This window comes from Pezoporus wallicus, unplaced genomic scaffold, assembly GCF_028554395.1.
Source record: "Pezoporus wallicus isolate ANWC-B61680 ecotype Strahan unplaced genomic scaffold, APGP_CSIRO_Pwel_v1 contig_14035, whole genome shotgun sequence".
Lineage (NCBI taxonomy): Eukaryota > Metazoa > Chordata > Aves > Psittaciformes > Psittacidae > Pezoporus > Pezoporus wallicus.
The window spans coordinates 1,467-3,650 of NW_026638256.1; the positions used below are offsets into that span (position 1 = coordinate 1,467).

General features: G+C 57.9%; 1 protein-coding gene across 1 annotated transcript; it reads right to left on the minus strand.

Moving 5' to 3' along the window:
* Positions 1-312: 312 nt before the first annotated feature.
* Positions 313-1,506, minus strand: SSR2 (signal sequence receptor subunit 2; the record flags this gene model as incomplete). Its single annotated transcript, XM_057410247.1, has 4 exons — positions 313-509; positions 692-769; positions 869-977; positions 1,374-1,506. Coding segments are annotated over 4 exons (431 nt in total), but the record flags the coding sequence as incomplete, so codon positions are not given.
* Positions 1,507-2,184: the final 678 nt, after the last annotated feature.

The following is a 2,184-nucleotide window of genomic DNA, read 5'->3' on the forward strand; positions in this document are numbered from 1 at the left end:
ATGACTGATATTCCTGACCCCCATCCCCACCAACAGGCAGGCAGATGCCTCCAGGATATCCTGGTAAAAGCAAAGAGATTCCATTCATATTCATTTTATTACAAAATCCTTGGTACCAAACCCCACCCCAACCCATCCAAGCCACCGGGAAGAACAGAGCCCCCCAATCCATCGCTCACGGAAGCACAACCGGGATACATGGAGACCTCTTTGCATCCCACCTTGAGGAGCATCAACAGCTCCAGCTCTGCTTCCCACTGAGGTTTCATTGTTGAAGGTGGGACCTCGAGATTCCACATTGGATTTGGGCTTGGGATGGGGAAGACACCACCTCACCCTGTGGAAGGTGGAGCTGCTCCAGCCCGGATCCCAATGGGCGCTGGTGGCATCGGCTTGGCTCAGTTCTTCTTGGTTTTGGGGGTGTCGTACTTCCTCTTGCTGGAATACCACAGCAGCAGTGGGATGCCAATGGAGGGCAGGGTCATCACACCAAAAGCTGCCCAATCCAGCTGCAAGATGTTGGAAGAGTCAACCCAAACCCATGCAGATGAGGCTTAAAACCATCAGACCTTCCCTATGGGGAAGCTCCTGGCTCAAATCCCACCCTGCCAGCTCCTTCGCAGGGATAACCGGGATGCAAAGCGCTTGTTTTGGTGCAATCCATCCACAACATCCCCCTCAAGGTACTCACAAAGTGTGGGGAGAACCTCCTGTCGAACTCCCGTTGCGCCAGGATCCCTCCCTGCCCCGGAGCACTGGTGAAACCAACCTGGGAAAGAGGGGGAAAAGCGGTGGGATCCTTCTGGAGCAGGGCTATGGATCATGGCCAGCCTTGGGGTGGGAGGATCTGGTGCCCAATGGCACTCACCACAACCTGGCCCCCCTCCTGTGCCAGGTAGGTGATGGTGGCCGAGGTGAAGTTGAAGTAGCCGGCTTTGAGAGGCCGCAGCACCACAGTGTGGGACACATTGCTGGCTCTGAGCGCTGGGAGTTAAGGAGAGGACTTGGATTCAGCCGAGGGAAAGGGAGGAGATGGGGAAAGAGGAGCCGCAAACCAGGTGGAAAAGTCATCCATGGAATCCTGGAATGGGCTGGGTTGGGAGGGGGCTCAACGCTCATCCAGTTCCAACCCCCTTCAACCCATTCCAGCTCCTCGGCATCCCCACAGGGAAGAGCTTCTGCCTAGGATCCCATCTCCACCCTCCCTTCTATCAGGTTAAAGCCATTCCCCTTGTCCTGTCCCTGCATCCCAAGCCCTTTTCCAGGTTTCCTGCAGCCCCTTTCGGCACTGGAGCTGCTCCACATCCTCCTTGTGCTGCCCTGGGTGAGGCTCCAGGGGCGAGGAGGAGCACTGGGAGCGATTCCACGGATACGGAGCGATCCTGTCCCACTTGACGTTGAGCATTCCAGAGACGATGCCAAAATCTTCCGGGGGGAAGGAATCATCCGAGAGCTCCACATCTAACGCTGCACTGAAGGCGACAAAGAGAGGGATGAGAAGGGGAGCTCAGCCTTGGCATGTGCCACGCAGATGTCCATAGGGATCCCGTAGCAGCGGGGTGAGGTGGTTTGGGAACCGAAGGAGGGAGATGGGGAGGGAAATCAATGCGATACAGGGAGATGGCTGAAAGAGCAAGTTGGCAAAGGGCAAAAAGGCAAGGCAATGAGGTGGGAAAGAGCTCCCAGAGCCCAGTGAGGGAGGCTGTGCCATGGGGAGCACGACACGGACCAACAGGACAGTGAAAGCAAGAAGGGAACAGGAGCAATCCCAGCTTCCACTTGGGAAGCTCGGAGCCAGCGGGAGCAAAGGGAACAGCCCCTCATGGAGCTCGGGCAGCGGCTCCCGTCCACCCCCACCACACACATAAAGGTGAGGTTTGCTCCCCACAGCCCCCATAAAGGCGAGGTTTGCTCCCCACCTGGAGCCCCCATAAAGGCGAGGTTTGCTCCCCACCTGGAGCCCCCATAAAGGCGAGGTTTGCTCCCCTGGAGCCCCCAGAAAGGCGAGGTTTGCTCCCCACCTGGAGCCCCCATAAAGGCGAGGTTTGCTCCCCACCTGGAGCCCCCATAAAGGCGAGGTTTGCTCCCCGCCTGGAGCCCCCATAAAGGCGAGGTTTGCTCCCCACCTGGAGCCCCCATAAAGGCGAGGTTTGCTCCCCACCTGGAGCCCCCATAAAGGCGAGG